The sequence below is a fragment of the Scyliorhinus torazame genome, chromosome 17 (genome assembly GCF_047496885.1).
Source record: "Scyliorhinus torazame isolate Kashiwa2021f chromosome 17, sScyTor2.1, whole genome shotgun sequence".
Lineage (NCBI taxonomy): Eukaryota > Metazoa > Chordata > Chondrichthyes > Carcharhiniformes > Scyliorhinidae > Scyliorhinus > Scyliorhinus torazame.
The window spans coordinates 182028271-182043217 of NC_092723.1; the positions used below are offsets into that span (position 1 = coordinate 182028271).

The 14947-nt window shown below is 44.8% G+C and overlaps 1 protein-coding gene across 11 annotated transcripts in view; it reads right to left on the minus strand.

Moving 5' to 3' along the window:
* The window catches only part of mrtfba (myocardin related transcription factor Ba), a 324052-nt gene that overhangs the window by 10324 nt on the left and 298781 nt on the right, over positions 1–14947 (minus strand). For 8 of the 11 annotated variants that reach the window (XM_072481794.1, XM_072481798.1, XM_072481790.1 and 5 more), the window contains 6 exons: positions 14622–14753; positions 10575–10840; positions 9570–9723; positions 4298–5320; positions 2021–2161; positions 427–585 (listed from right to left, as the gene is read on the minus strand). In XM_072481794.1, coding sequence (XP_072337895.1) covers positions 427–585; positions 2021–2161; positions 4298–5320; positions 9570–9723; positions 10575–10840; positions 14622–14753 — 1875 coding nt within the window. The remainder of the gene's footprint in view (positions 1–426; positions 586–2020; positions 2162–4297; positions 5321–9569; positions 9724–10574; positions 10841–14621; positions 14754–14947) is intronic. The other 3 variants (XM_072481799.1, XM_072481797.1, XM_072481800.1) reach the window with 2 other exon arrangements.

Here is a 14947-nt window from a genome sequence, read left to right on the forward strand (position 1 = left end):
CCAGTGGGTCCAAAACCCAAAAGCAGCAACTCAAATGTGACAGCAGCAAACCTCAGAAGGCTTGTAACTTTAGAAAAAGGCTTTAACGCTTCCTCATGCTACTTAGGAACAGCAGATTGTAAAGAAAAGCCAACGGAACCAAGACTACAAACTGATCGAAAGGCAAGACTGCTGCTCCTGGAAGGGTGAAGGGTCTTGGAAGAAATCTCCTCAGGTTGTGTCTGTGGCTGAGCAAGGGAGTCTCACAATAAATGTTTGAAGAGGTGGAAGATGATCTTGCCTCTAAGCGAAGACAAGCAAAGCACAGAACAAACAACAAATTCACCCCTCCAACCAGGGCAACAATAAATGCTTAAAAGTGGGGACAAAAGAAATAAAATAACGAATGTCGCCATTGTTTCCCTTGATGATTAGTTTTGCAATTACCTTGAGTGTACAGTTGGGTCCATTGAGTGGAGTATTAACGTTGCTGATCCTCGATTGGTGCATGTTACCTGTCGAAGTGTTGAGGAAACACGGTTGCAATGTTGCTGCTGTTTGAATGTGGTTTGGAAATGCATTGGTCGTTGATTTGGATGTAAAAACCTGTGCATTTACAAGTCTTTTATTTTTAAAGTTTTTTTGTACAGTCTCATAACACACATTAATCCTCTAGGGTCAAAATGTAAAGAACAAATATTACTTTCTCCCATAAAATGTGGAGCAGGGCAGCACGGTGGCACAGAGTGGTTAGCACTGCTGCCTCACGGCACCGAGGTCCCAGGTTCGATCCCGGCTCTGGGTCACTGGCCGTGTGGAGTTTGCACATTCTCCCCGTGTTAGCGTGGGTTTCACTCCCACAGCCCAAAATGTGCAGGGTAGGTGAATTGGCCACACTAAATTGCCCCTTAATTGGAAAAAATTAATTGGGTACTCTAAATGTAATAAATAAACAAACAAAATCTGGAATATTTAAAGTTGCACCTTAGTTTACAATCTCAATGGTAAAGTTAAGTAAATCAGAAAACAATACCTTTCATGTTGAAGCTTACGAATCTAATGCTTTATTATTAAGCAATGACCAATAAATCAGATTTTACTACAATTAAAATGGAGAAATATTCCAGGATGCTTTCCTATACTCCCTATTGGGAATTTATTTTAGTCATCTATCTCGGGGCATATCTTAAGCAGTCTACACAGGCAGCAAAGGAGAATTCAAATTGCTCCTGCACAGTTTCTAACAACCAGCTGAAATACCAGAGCCAGGCTGGAGGCTCTGGAGCTGGTTGTCTGCACGGCCTGTAACAATAGGGGGGTGGGAATGAGCACAGAATATTAAAAAGAAAATATAAGATACAAAAATATCAAGGATGAAAGCTTCATTTCCCCACAGCTACATCAGAAGTCATTTAAAGATTGTGCAGGGCTTTTGAAGGATTCCTCAGGACACATTACAATGGACTCCTAGGATATGGCAACAGTCTAAAACCATTGCTCTGTTTTACGCCTCCATTTCGGGAGAATGGTGTTATCAGCAATACACTACATGGTGATTGTAAAAAAATGTACAAATAAAAGTAGACGAGGATACAATCTTGATGAGGAATCCCCAGACAGCTCAGGTTGCCCAGTCCCAATGCCATCCACCTGATGGTGTTTTCAGAGAGATGCTTTGTGAGCCCTTTGCTCTGGTCTAGAACAGCGAGGATTGTTTTGTCCCAGACTGCAAATACTTCCTTATATTTATTGTAACTTAAGTTTGAAGCAAAACGCTTACAAAACACAAATTATAATTTATCAATAAAGTGTTGTCAGCCTGGATGTTTAAACATGGAACAGCGCTGATAAGACGTTTGAAAGTTTAACTAATAACAGCAGCACTTCTATGGGAAAGTGAAGATCTACAACAGAAAATTCAAACTAAGCTCGTCTCCACCTGTGGTCTTGCTCATTACAAGCCAATGCAGTCTAAGACCAGAGGCTGGGTTAACTTTACTACACAGAACCTTGCAGCTGCAGACTCATTTTTATTACACACCTCCAAAATGTGTGGGTTCTGGGTTAGACTACGTTGCGGCACAGAGTCTTGTGGTTGGAGTGGTTTCTGGGTGCCTGAAGGCTGCAATGCAGTAGAGGTCGGGACAGCTATTGGGTTCTGCACCTGGGCTTGCGAGTGAGACTGCAAAATACATTTTAGAAAATAACACATCAGTGCAAAGCGCATCAAATACCGTAAAATTGCATTTTCACCCACATCTTAATGCAGCTATGACGGGAAGAACGTGCTTGCCCCAGTTGGTTAAATTCAAGTCACGGGGTTGAATTGTGAGGAGTGCCTGCTGCCCGCTGAGGCTAAAAGGTCAGGGGGAGGGGATCGGAGGGTGGGTGAGCATGCTAAGGTGAACAACAGCTGCCCTGCAGTCATTTAACAGCCAGTTGGGCTGGAGGGGGAACTTGCAAACTTCTGCCTTAGGGAGCTGCTAGTCAATCAGAGGCCAGCAGTTCTTGGGCCTGTGGCACAGGACCATTTACATTCAGGGGTTTCTCTGGGTGTTAAGCTGTCAGGCTCTGACAAGGGGGTGGAGTGGACTGGGTGCGGTGGAGAGCCTAAAGGGTAGGGAGACACCCTTCCATGAGCCAGCCGCCCATTAGGGAGGGACCCACTTGTCTACTGGCAACCCGCACAGGGAAACCTACTCGGCTGGCCACTTGGTGTAGGTCTCTCCCACCTCTGGCTAAATCCCAGCAGCAGTAGGGAGGCATGGTAGCACAGTGGTTAGCACAGTTGCTTCAGAGCTCCAGGGTCCCAAGTTTAATTCTCGGCTTGGATCACTGTGCGGAGTCTGCACGTTCTCCCCGTGTCTGCTTGGGTTTCCTCCGGGTGCTCCGGTTTCCTCCCACAGTCCAAAGATGTGCAGGTTAGGTGGATTGGCCATGATAAATTGCCCTTAGTGTCGAAAAAAAAGGTTTTTTTTTCATAGAATTTACAGTGCAGAAGTAGGCCATTCGGCCCATCGAGTCTGCACCGTCTTTTGGAAAGAGCACCCTACCCAAGCCCACACCTCCAGCCTATCCCCATAACCCAGTAACCCCACCTAACACTAAGGGCAATTTGGACACTAAGGGCAATTTATCATGGCCAATCCACCTAACCTGCACATCTTTGGACTGTGGGAGGAAAACAAAGCACCCAGAGCAAACCCACGCAGACACGGGGAGAACGTGCAGACTCCGCACAGACAGTGACCCAAGCCAGGAATCGAACCTGGGACCCTGGAGCTGTGAAGCATTTGTGCTAACCACTATGCTATCGTGCTGCTACTAGGTGGGGTTACTGGGTTATGGGGCTGGGGTGGAGGTGTGGGCTTAGGTGGGGTGCTCATTCCAAGGGCCGGTGCAGACTCGATGGGCCGAATGGCCCCTTTCTGCGCGGTAAATTCTATGATTCTATGAGCAGTATTTAATTGGTCACTTAAGGTCCTGAACTGACCCCAGCCTGTGGTCTCTGAATTACCACAATGGAAAATGGGACACTGAGCATCGATATGCTTTAGAATTGGTGCTTTACTATATATTAATAACAGTATACTGGGAATGTGTGTGTTATAGGCAGGAATTCTGGCAAAACCGTTTCTTACGTATTGGGAATTTGATGTTTGTGAACAAATTGAGTACTGGTGCTCTGAAGAGCCGTCATACGGACTCGGAACCTCAACTCCGTTCCCCTCTCCACAGATGCTGCCAGATCTGCTGAATTTATCCAGTATTTTGTGTTTTTATTACAACCGGGTTTGATTCCTGGCTTGGGTCACTGTCTGTGCGGAGTCTGCACGTTCCCCGTGTCTGTGGGGGTTTCCTCCGGGTGCTCCGGTTTCCTCCCACAAGTCCCGAAAGACGTGCTGTTAGGTGAATTGGACATTCTGAATTCTCCCTCCGTGTACCCGAACAGGCGCCGGAGTGTGGCAACTAGGGGATTGTCACAGTAACTTCATTGCAGTGTTCATCTAATCCTACTTGTGACACTAATAAAGACTATTATTATTTCCAGCATCCACAGAATTTTGCTTCAATGTAGTACTAGTGTGTCTGGAATTAGAAGTTTCCAAATCTGTTTTTAAAAAAATCCAGATCACAAATATATAAAATACTGTCCTATATGACTGTGAATACTGAAAACAACAGACTACATTTTACATGACTTGGCGCAATGTTTAGTGCCAATTAGTCATCACCCATTATCCTCCAAGTTGGCCACTTATTAAGTGCACGGAGCAGCAAACACACACAATTAAAACCAAAGCTAGGAACTCGATACCTGCAATTTGACATTTCCCACATGTAAGTTCTTGGAGTTGCTGCAGAAGTTTGTATTCGGTGTATGGATGGCCAACGGGAGCAGCAGCTGGGTTCCGGTCTGAGTGGTCAGTATAGCATGAGGCTGGGCCTGGGCAATGGCCGGAGTCGCTGTTTGTCTTGGCGGGCTCACATAAAACTGAGACACTGCATTCTGCTGCTCAGCTGTTACCAGTGGGCCTTCCTGCTTCACAAGCAAAGCATTTCGCTGCATTTCCGTCTGGCTGCATGTTGCAATGTTAGTGATGGTCGGGGTACCCAAGGGTTGACTGGGACTGGCTGTGGGCTGTCTTGAAATAGGACAGTTGGGGAGAGTGTTTTCCTCTTTGACGGGGGTGTTGAAGTGCTTCTGATTCACAGTGGCAGACTGCTGGTGCTGACATCGCTTTTCAATCTCCAGCTGAGTCTTCAGTTCTTCCACCAACTTTTGTTCTTGCTCAAGTTTTCTCTTGAGGTCGACAATCTGCCTCTCCTTCTCCTGCAGCTTCCGGTCCTTCTCAGTAGTATCTATATCCACGCTCACCAAGTTGGCGCCTTGAGGAGTGGAATTATGTGTTGCCCTGCTCACCCCAATGCCGTCTTCGTTAACAGATGAAGCGTGAATGGTGAGCTGGGAGGGAGACACCATTGTCACCAGCTCAGTAAACATATCGGTGAGATTGCTGTCATCATTGCTCACATTAGACTGTTCTGAGGGAGCTGGAGAGGTAGGAGACAGCGAGGCTGCATTCTCATAGAACTGTAGGTTATTTGATGCTGGTGTGAATTTTGCCTCTGTGGTGTTTACGGCACTGCTGATAGCAGCCAGAGGAAAAGTTACAGTGGTCGGATTCCTTGAAATGGCAGCGTTGGAGGTGGTCACTATTGCTGCACCAACAGCAGCGTTGCTCAAGTCCTGGTATGATTTCAACCTCTCGATCAGGTCCATTTTAGTACCAGACACTGGGAGCCCCCGCAACTTCAACTCCAACTTCAATTCTGCCACCTGCACAATATAAAAGAGAACAAGAGGTTAAAAAATGAGATCAAGATGGAACATTTTCAAGTTAAAAACGGTACAGCATCAGTTTCTAGGGAAGTTTCAACCCACGTTTAAGGGAGTCCTCAGACTGAGCGGTTAATTGATAAACATATGAATAGATGCCCAAGATCAGGAGAGTTTTGCTGTCCATCTGACTACCTTCAGTAGAACGTTGTGCCTAATAAGCCTTCAGTGCTGCAGGAATACATTTCCACCTTGCCCATAACAACAGAAGATTCTATTCTTTCCCCCCTCAAGTTTATCATAGAATTTACAGTGCAGAAGGAGGCCATTCGGCCCATCGAGTCAGCACCAGCACTTGGAAAGAGCACCCTACCCAAGGTCAACACCTCCACCCTATCCCCATAACCCAGTAACCCCACCCAACACTAAGGGCAATTTTGGACACCAAGGGTCATTTATCTGGCCAATCCACCTAACCTGCGCATCTTTGGACTGCGGGAGGAAACTGGAGCACCCGGAGGAAACCCACGCACACACGGGGAGGATGTGCAGACTCCGCACAGACAGTGACCCAAGCCGGGAATCGAACCTGGGACCCTGGAGATGTGAAGCAATTGTGCTATCCACAATGCTACCGTGCTGCCCCTAGTTGATAAGTTGATAAACAAGTTAAGCGAAACGTAATGGGCTAATGTAGAAAACTGATCTGTATGTATAGCACGCAAAATATGAAAAACATGGGGCACCATCAATTAATTGAAAAATAAGTAAATCATTTAAAATCTTAGCTATTCAACTTTCCGCTATTATTTTTTACTCGCTCATTGGGGCGGATTGCGTTTCATTTTCAATAACGTGAAAAAGTCCTGCAAATGCTGGAAATCTGAAATAGAAACAAACGCTGGAAACACTCAGCAGCTGTGTCAACTGGGAAGAGAAACAGTTACTCTTTTAGGTCTGTGAGGTCCACAGATGCTGCCAGACATGCGGAGTATTTCCAGCATTTTCAGTTATTATTTTGTATAATGACATAAAAAGGCTATTAAAAACAAGCTTGTTCAGTGTCTTGCACGGAGTGCCAATATGCTCTGATTGCCGGGAGTTAAAGTAAGAGTGGGAGCACAGAGATTTAAAAAGAGCGCGAGCTGAGAGTCAGAGCAGAGATTTAAAAAGATGCCAACTTCAACAATTTCTTCAACCAAATTCCTCTTCTTTTACGCCCCCTTTAGAACTGTATCCTTCAGTTTATATTGCCTCTCCTCGTTCTTCCTGCCAAAATCTATCGCTTTACACATCTCTGCCTTAAATTTCATCTGCCACGTCTGCCCATGTCCTCTTGAAGTCTACCACTATCCTACTCACAGCTTACAATACTTATAACCGTGTCATCCATACATTTTGAAATTGCAGCAAGTCTCGATCATTAATATAGATCATGAAAAGCAATGGTCACTGATCCCTCGGGGACCGCACTGTAAATCTCCCACCAGTCTGAAAAACAAGCGTTTACCACTGCTCTTTACTTCAATTTCATACCTTTGCCTCGCTCAGTATTCTCAGATGCATCTCATCTGGTCCTGGTGACTTATCAACTTCAAATGCAACTAAACTATCCTCCTTTTCTTATCAACTTTCAGTGTCTAAGTTACCTCCTCTTTCACTATGACTTGGGCAGCACTTAGTAAAGACAAATGAAAGACAGATGTAAAGTACCCATTAAGTGCCTCAGGCATGTCTTCTGCCTCCATGCCTATATCCTCTTTTTGGCCCTTTCCCCAATCACCTACACTCTTCTGTTACCTTCCTTTTATTACTTGTATGTCTATAGAAGACTTCTGGATTTCTTGTTTTGTTAGCTACAAGCTTCTCCTCTCTTTGCTTCTCTTATTTATTTTTCGCCCTCTCTCTGATCTTTTTATAATAAGTCTGGTTCTCACTTGTTTTATCAATCTATCTTCAGTCATATGCATTTTTTTTTTTGCTTCATCTTATTCCCTCTTTCACTACCCTTTCCCCCTTGTGGGAATGTACCTGAACCACCTCCTCTTTAAAGATAGCCCATTGTTCCATCTGTCATACAAGGAGTTCTTCAATTTCTTTAACAGTGCACTGAGCTACTGCCAGGTCAAGCATGGCTCAATAGGAATTGTCATGTTGCTTTAATACACAATTAGGTGAACATACAGAGCACCAGTTATAATCGGATTTACCTTGTTCAATTGGCAACATTTCGCACATCTTAAAATTAATGATCCACTACGCAGATTCACTTTAGTGGGTCACTTTAATTAAGCAGAATAACTGTGTAATGCTGATCATGAAGGCTGTCATAGATTGTTGTAAAACCCACCTTATTCACTCATGCCCTATCCCCATCCTTACCGGGTCTGGTTGGCCTACATGTGACTCCACATGGGTCTCCAGCCCCACACCAATGTGCTGGTCTCTTAACTGCCCTTCAAAATGGCCCAGCCACTGCCTACATCCCAGCAAAATCATACTGAAAAAAAAGTGAGATGCAGTTTCTCAATAACCTCGTGTTTAGCGTCTAGGTTCAGTTTTTGTCTAGCTGCCATTTTATAACCGAGTGATAGCACGTCTGTTTTAAAAGAAACTCAATTTCTGTGAGAAAATGGCTAAACATCCAGACATAAGGCAGTACCTCACTCGAATTTTAGACGCACAATTGTTAATGCTTGGGGTTTTGACAATGGTTTGGTAAATGAACTGTGCAAATATATAAATTACCGAAATAAACGCCTTAAATTTTGATAGCTATATCAGCAGACTGCTTTTAAAAGAAAACAGCAGTTTGTCAGGGCTAGCCTGAAATAAATACATAACTTATTCAGATTATGCAAATCAAATTTAAAAACCACCAGGCCACAAAATATTACTGCCCACAGTGGCAGCGTTTGGATATGCCAATGGGAAACCTCTGCCCCAAGGCTGCCAAGTGCCCAGTGTCAGAGGAGGTTTACTAATTAACAGTGTACTGGCTGGTGGTATAGTTGGCACGAACCATGGAAGAGTTAGATGCTGCACTGGGCGGTCTATATGGTCTTTTTGAATGGCTAAGGCAAGAGGTGTTGAATGACCTCCCTCTTCTGTAATTAGCTTGTGCCAGTACAACATTACCACCATACCTAATTACTTTAAACTTGAGTATTCTTGCTGATACATAGCTTAAATGTACAAGTTCATTGGGATTTACCTATAAAATTTGCAATAAAACTAAGAGATACAGTGAAAACACTACCATTTGAAAAACAGAAAACAAAGCAAGTAGCAAATTCAACAGAAACTTCCTGGCCAGAGCAACCAGGAGGTGGCAGCACTGCACCACTGTACATTGTGCCATTGCAGTTTAAGTTGTCAGCTGCCCAAAAAGTCATAGATTAATCGTGCGGGAACGAAAGCAACAGTTTCTAATCAAACATGCATGCGATGGGAAACAGATGTCAAATTTAAAAACACAGCTGACAAGATCCCACGGACAGATTTTATGGCGCTTCATTCACATTGCAGCGGTTAATTTTTGTCTAAGTGTGGTCCTCCAGCAAAACAGCGTAAAATAACCATCATGTGAATACAGCAATTATCCGAGTCAACGCAAATGACATCCGAGAACTCCCATCTCTCACGGTGCAGCACTGGTCTCTTCACTTCAGATGTCGATGCCTAAATTCAAAATGAGCTGTATTAGCCCACTTACCCTGCTGAAAAAAGATGGTGCCATTTTGAAAAGGGCCTGTCTAGGTCCCCAAAGTGTCTGAATGATCCTGACAATCAGCCCTTTTTAATCAGCAAATCAGGGTCCTGTGATGTAGATTGAACTCTGAATGCCCGGTTATCAGCCAGCTCATTACCCGAGGGTTGCTGCCAGTAATGGATACAGACCCCCACCATCTCTTTCTAATGCCTCCCCCCCCCCCACCCCCATTCCTTATGTCAAAGTAGTGCTTTCTCCAGTGCTTGATGGAGAACCAACGGAATAGCACTAAACCAAATCAGTTCTTTTGCCAGTCCTGAGATTGGAATAAACCTACGAGAATGGAGGAATTAGGAAATCCAAATTCTTGTTTACCTAAATGAATTGGCGATGCCTAATGCAGTTTAAAATAATTAGAAGCTCATTTTATGGGCAGACACCGGCAAAAACAAAATTCTCAATTGCACTTCTGACTGGAGTGCTTTAAAAGGTAGGTTAGCACATCCATTGCGTTTTTAAATATAAAAATATATCCACCTTCATGTCATCCAGGTTAGTGGGGAGGGTTCCCAACTTCCTGCCGGCTATGTTGTTGTGCAGTGCGATATATGATGATGACAATGTTGGTGTGCAGTTAGCCAGAGTAGTGGATGCAGTTATGCTGTTTGGTATCTGGTTCTCCTCAGTTGACCTGGGAATAAAGGTACAATAACTGATGTTAAATAATGCTCTCGTTAACTAAGAAGATTGCTTCTGCATCACACAACCAACATTTTGTCAGATAATCACCCTGAAGCTGATGTGATGTTGCAGCTACCGCCCTATACAAATGCTCTGGTCAATTAAATACACGGCAAACATCTTTTTTAGTAGGGTGACTATGTTCATTTTGGTGTTTTTAATGTGGAAGTTAAAAAGCATGCATCTTTACAGCTACACTTGGCCTGAGCACCCCTGGGCTGGGGGAGAATGCCGGCTGGGAATCCCACTTCAGGGTGCCACCCATCTGCTGGAAGAGTTCACATGTTGAAACGGAGCAAGAACAGGGGTTGAGTTTGGCTGTTGCACCTTCACAATTGCAGCTTTCTGCTCCTTGCTCTCTAAACTTGCGGATACATTAAAATGGACTGGAGAATCTGTTGCAGTCTCTGTAACTACACTCCAGCAGCAGTCTCTCTCTCCCCCCCGTTAATATAACTGTAGCCCAGTTAGAATCAGCACTGTCATGAGAGAAAAGGTGAAAGGCAAAACAAAAAAGAGAAAACAAACTTTTGGCTGCCGGGAATATATGGCATTCATGTGCCAAAGTACATCACAACAATGTTCGGTTGCAATGAAAACAAAAAGTTGCTTTCGTTAAAAAACAAATGATTTCTGCAGGTTCAACTTCAGGACGAAAAACAGCATTTCCCTTTTGACTTTGGAGCGGAATGCAAGCTGCAAGGGGAACAGGAAAACCCTTCAAAGATGCACGTGTTGGGACGCTGGAGAAACAAAAGGCCAAAAGCGCGCAACATTTCTCGGATTTTGAAAGGGAATCACCTGGACTGTGCTACATACTTTGGTGGTGCAGGAAGAATGGCCGGATAATTGTAGTGTTGCTGCTGTTGACTCAGAATCTGCAGCTGCAGGAAAAGCTGCTGCTGTTGCAGGAGCCGGGAGTAGTTTGTGTCCATGGGAAGTTCAATTTTCTCATGCTTTCTGTCTGGTGGGACGTACTGGTGGTATTTCAGCTGCTTCACTCTGGGTTTCAGATCCTTGTTCTTCTTGCTCCGGTTCTTGTCATTTGCACTTTTGGGTTGGCTTTGCTGGTGTAAAATTGATGTAAAAGACGTCAATTTCAAACTAGTGTGTAAGCATTCACACATTTTGATCTTAGCTATAATACATATTCATAATAACACTTCCCCAGAATCTCAGTGCAAGAGGTGGCCATTTGTGCCATTGTGTTTGAACCAGCTCTCTGAGCCAGCAACTCACTTAGTGTCATTCCCCCGCCTTTTCCCTGTAACCCTGCACATTATTCCTTTACAGAGAACAGTCCCTTTTGAATGCCTTGATTGAACCTGCCTCCAGCACACTGTCAGGCAGTGCATTCTGGACATTAACAGTATAACAAATAGGAGGCACTATTCAGCCACTCCGCCATTCAATGAGGTCATGGCTGATCTTCTACTTCAACACCATTCGCCTGCACTATTCCCATATCCCTTGATGTTCTTTATATGTAGAAATCGATTGATCACAGTCTTGAACTCAATGACTGAGCACTAAGAGGAGACAGCTCCACAGGTTCACCACCCCGAGTGAGCAAATTCCTCCTCATCTCAGTTCTAATTGCCCTACCCCTAGTCTGAGGCTGTGTCCCCTGGTTCTAGAATCCCCAGCCTAGGGAAATCTTGTATCTGCCCTGTTGAGCCCTGCAAGAATGTTGTGTGTTTGCGTGAGATCATCTCTCATTCTTCTAAACTCCAGAGAATAAAGGCCCAGTCTCCTCAATCTTTCCCCATTGGGCAAACCCTCCATCCCAGCAATTCATTTAGTGAACCTTTGTTGTACTCAGGGCAAGAATACATTTCCTTGAGTAAAGAGACAGAAACTGCACTCTGTACCCCAGGTGAGGTTTCACCAAAGGCTCTATATAATTGCAGTGAGACCTCTTTACTCCTGTACACAAATCCTCTTGTAATAAAGCCCAACTTACCACTTACTCTCTTAGTGCTTGTTGTCCTTGCATGTTAGCTTTCAGTGATTCAGGAACAAGGGCGCCCAGGTCCCTTTGAGGTTCAACACTTTCCAACCTCTCAATATTTAAGAAATGCTCTGGATTTCTGTTTCTCCTCCTGAAGTGGATATAACCTCTACTCCTCCACATTGTATTACATCTACCAGATTTTTTCCCACTCACTCAGCATCTCCAAACCCCTGAAGCCTCTTTGCATCCACCTCATAACTCACACCTCCTCCTAGTTTTGCTGATCACTGCAAACTTGGAAATATTATGTTGAATCCCCACATCCAAATCATTGATATAGTTTGAGAACAGTTGGGACCCGAGCACTGATCCTTGCAGTACCCCACGAGTCACAGTATACCATCCTGAAAATGACCTATTTATTCCGACTCTGTTTTCAGTCCCTGAACCAATTCTCAATCCTGTATATTACCGCCAATCCAACATCCTCCAAACTTCTTGTATGGGGCCTTATCAAGAGGTTTCTGAAAATCTAAATACAACATATCCACTGGCACTCCTTCATCTATTCTGCTAGCTACAGCCTCAAAAAAACGCTGGATTCTCCGATTCTTGGGGCTATGTCCCCACGCCAGTGTGGGAACGGTGGCGTTTTACGCCAGAAAAAATGGCACAAAACAGCCACCGATTCCCTGTTTTGCTGGGGGCTAGCAGGACGGCAGCGTAAAGCACCCGGCGCTAGCTGCCGATATGCCCCGGAGAATTGCCGGGTCCGTGGCCGCGCATGTGCACGGCGGTGGCCACTTGCGGACCCGACCCGCAATATATTCCCCCTCTTCGGTCGGCCCCTCCCCCCAACACAGTGCCCCCAGCCTCGAATAATGTCCCCCTGTTGCCCACTGATCAGCCTTCCCCCAACTGTGGCAGCGCTGGACCGAGTCCGCAGCCGCCATGCCGGGTTCCCGACGGATGAGACGACACTTGTCCCACGCCATTGGGAACTCGGCCAGTCGGGGTCGGAGCACGGGGTTTGGGCCTCGGGCAATGTCCTGAGGCTGTTGATACGTGGCGCGCCGTACTACTAGAGTACACCGCTTTGGAGGGGACGGAGAATCGCGAAAGCAGCGCCACCCCGATTTGGTCAGGAGCTTGGATTCTCCGGCCATTCGGTGAACACAATTTCGGCGTCGACGACCAGAGAATCCAGCCCATAATGTCACCTTTATGATCTAGCCACTCACTATGTAATAAAGCTATTTACCATATAGCTTTTGGTTCTTTTGCCAATTTAAAACCTGTGCCCTTTCATTCTCAATCCTTTAATGAGTGGGAATAATTTCTCCAGATCGCTCATGATTTTTGAACACATTTATGAAATATCCTCTCGGCCTTATTTTCTCTGAGGAAAATAGTCTCCAACCTATCTTCATAGTGAAGTTACGTGATATTTTCGTAGTATTTAGCATTTGAACATTCAGGGTGAAATACCTTCCATTGATAACTTAAAATTTTTATTTTTATTTATTTATTTTTTAAAAGAGTACCCAATTCTCTCTGTTTTTCAATGAAGGGGCAATTTAGCGTGGCCAATCCACCTACCCTGCACATCTTTGGGTTGTGGGGGTGAGACCCACGCAGACACGGGGAGAATGTGCAAACTCCACACGGACAGTGACCCGGGGCCGGGATTCGAACCCAGGACCTCGGCACCGTGAGGCAACAGTGCTAACCACCACTGCACCACCGTTCCGCTCTCCTTCCATTGCGAACTTCAGTGAAAGACTTTCTGTACTTGTAGATCGAGTGGTCAGGTGATGATGCGGCTACAAAAGAGGTTACGTGTTGGGAGCGTGGGAGTTATCCCCCAAGGCGCAGGCAGAACACAAGCATGAGGTAGCTGCTAAGCTAGTGAATAAACTACTCTTCTCTACAAGTCCTTGTTGCCTGTGATTCGGGAACCCAACACATTTACAGTACTGTTACCATCTTTTTCCTGAAAACTATCGATAAGTGAAATCTCACTCCTGTACTGTGATAGTAGGAAAGCCGTTCAATAAAAATGTTGGTGCCCTTTTCAAGCTGAGCATTCATGTCTAAGACATTAGGTCATACGCTCACAAGTAGGATTCCTGTGCTTAGAAAAATGCATCGAGTTTTTTTTTAGGTCACCGATAATTATTTGAATATAAATTGGATATCTGATGATGAGGGAAAGGTTTATATTTTGAACAAATGTAAGCACTTTTGCTAGCTATTAATTGTTGAAAACACATACCAGAACTGTACAACAATTGAGCGGAAAGTGTCATGCTTTTTCAATCCTGTGTCCCTAGAATCACACTGTAGGAATGAGCTCACTCTGTGTCAGGGGTTTACCCTTCTTTGGTTCTTGTGGCTATGGTGTCATACCCATTACTAATCCGGAAAGTGCAGTCGATTGCTCACAGCGCCGACAATCTCCAGCCCACCAACTCGGGAGAGACTGCTTCCAAGAAATGGTATTATATCTATTTTCCAGTGTGTCAGTCTAACTGAAAACGGCACTTGTTATGCTGTCGACTGTACCATCGCTCCCCTTTCTTGTGATCGAAAATAATTCACCGGGCAGAAAGGAAAAAATAAACCCAGCTACAGGGCATTAGGTGGTAAATGTCACACTCTGTACTGCAACTGCATTCACATAGCCCCTTTGTTGCAGTAAATTACCTCAGCACCTTCGTTGCAGTGCTTCACAGTGACGTTAACACTGAGCCACACAAGGAGATGATGTGTAGATGTACTTGGTGCAAATGGAAGGTCTGTAATCAGTTTGCCTCAACATTCCCACCAAGTTAAACTTGTACTGTTCTAGTGGAGAAAGTACACGTATTTGAGTGTGCCACAAAGGAACTTACCTTAATGAGGGTTGGAGTAGGTTTCGCTGAGACACCTGAAGTGGTGGACAGTGTGCCACTTACTGAACGTATACCTTGCTGATCAGGTAACGGGGCAGGTTTGAGGAAGTCTGGCATTGGCTGTGGGTGGTACTAGAAACAAGAGGAAAAACCAGAGGTCAGATTCAGCAATTTGAGACAGAAAGGAGGAAATCTGCATTATCCAAGAACCACCATACGACCAAAAGATACAGGAGCAGAATTAGGCCATTCAGCCCCATCAAATCTGCTCTGCCATTAGATCATGGCTGATATGTTTCTCATCTCCATTCTCTTGCCTTCTTCCC